Genomic DNA, 1,451 nt, shown 5'->3' with positions numbered 1-1,451 from the left:
GGAGGTTGGGGTGGGGGTCCAGGGGGGGGGGTGGCGGGGGGGGGGGCAGGTTTGTGAGTGGGGCTGGGCCGGCCCCAGCCCCTCGTCCAGCTGTGCTGTGGGGCAGGCGAGCACCTCTTCACCGACACGCCGCTGCCCGACCTGGCTGTGGGGCTGGTGCTGCTGGCTGGGTCCCTCGTCGTGCTCTGCACCTGCCTCATCCTCCTGGTCAAACTCCTCAACTCCCTGCTCAAGGGGCAGGTGGCCAAAGCCATCCAGAAGGTCATCAACACTGGTGAGTGGGATGGGGACCGCCGTGGGGTGAGTGGGATGGGACCCCGCCTGCCCCATGGCCACCCAGCCCCAGCCCCACCTGCCATCCTCAGACCCATCCCTGGCTGCCCCTAACCCCCATCCCTGCCTGGACCCCCATGTCCCTTGCCTGCCCCGGATCCCCACTCTGCTTATAGATGTCATGGCCTCCTGCTCTCCACATCCTCCTTCCCCAGCCATCCCGGCCACCAGCCACCAGGCTGGCCCCATACCCACAGCCTGATGCCATACCCAGAGCCTGGCCCCACAGCCCCCTTCCCAGCACCATGTAGGAGCTCTGGGCTGCTCCCAGCTGATGTGTCCATGCCCGTGTCCATGTTTGTGTCCATGCCTGTGCCCGTGGCCGTGCCGTGGCAGACCTCCCGCACCCGCTCAGCTGGCTCACTGGGTACTTCGCCATGGTGGTGGGCGCTGGGATGACCTTCGTGGTGCAGAGCAGCTCTGTCTTCACCTCAGCCATCACACCCCTGATCGGTGAGTCCCGGCCAAGCCTGGTCCCCTGGCACGTGCTGGTCCCCCCAACGATGGCCCATGGGTGCTGGGACGCTCAGAGGCGTGGGAGGAGCCGTGCCTCCCTGGGAGAGTGTGGGGATGGCGCTGGTGAGGAGCGATGGAACGGGATGGGGTGCCTCTCCCACAGGCCTGGGGGTGATCAGCATAGAGCGCGCCTACCCACTGACCCTGGGCTCTAACATCGGCACCACCACCACCGCCATCCTGGCCGCCCTGGCCAGCCCCGGGGACAAGCTGGCCAGCTCCTTCCAGGTACGGGCAGCCCAGGGCCATGCGGGGGCTGGCGGGGGGACATCAGGCAAGACAGGTGCTGGGGGAAGCCTGCGTGCCTGGCCCAACGGGGATGCCATCCCTGCAGATTGCCCTCTGCCACTTCTTCTTCAACATCTCCGGCATCCTGCTGTGGTACCCGCTCCCCTCCCCCCGCCTGCCCATCCGCATGGCCAAGGCGCTGGGCGAGCGCACGGCCAAGTACCGCTGGTTCGCTGTGCTGTACCTCATCGTCTGCTTCCTCCTGCTGCCCTCCCTCATCTTCGGCATCTCCATGGCGGGCTGGCAGGCGCTGCTGGGGGTGGGCGCACCCTTCCTCGGTCTCTTCTTCTTTGTGGGGCTGGTGAACGCGCTGC

At 67.5% G+C, this 1,451-nt stretch overlaps 1 protein-coding gene across 1 annotated transcript in view; it reads left to right on the top strand.

Annotated features, from left to right (window-relative positions):
• Positions 1–1,451, top strand: part of SLC34A1 (solute carrier family 34 (type II sodium/phosphate contransporter), member 1) — a 9,864-nt gene that overhangs the window by 2,920 nt on the left and 5,493 nt on the right. Inside the window, exons 9-12 of the mRNA XM_009318542.1 lie at positions 59–274; positions 670–786; positions 953–1,077; positions 1,184–1,444. Coding sequence (XP_009316817.1) covers positions 59–274; positions 670–786; positions 953–1,077; positions 1,184–1,444 — 719 coding nt within the window. The remainder of the gene's footprint in view (positions 1–58; positions 275–669; positions 787–952; positions 1,078–1,183; positions 1,445–1,451) is intronic.

The sequence above is a fragment of the Pygoscelis adeliae genome, unplaced genomic scaffold (assembly GCF_000699105.1).
Source record: "Pygoscelis adeliae isolate BGI_AS28 unplaced genomic scaffold, ASM69910v1 Scaffold42, whole genome shotgun sequence".
NCBI lineage: Eukaryota > Metazoa > Chordata > Aves > Sphenisciformes > Spheniscidae > Pygoscelis > Pygoscelis adeliae.
This window is presented reverse-complemented; position numbering and strand designations above follow the sequence as displayed.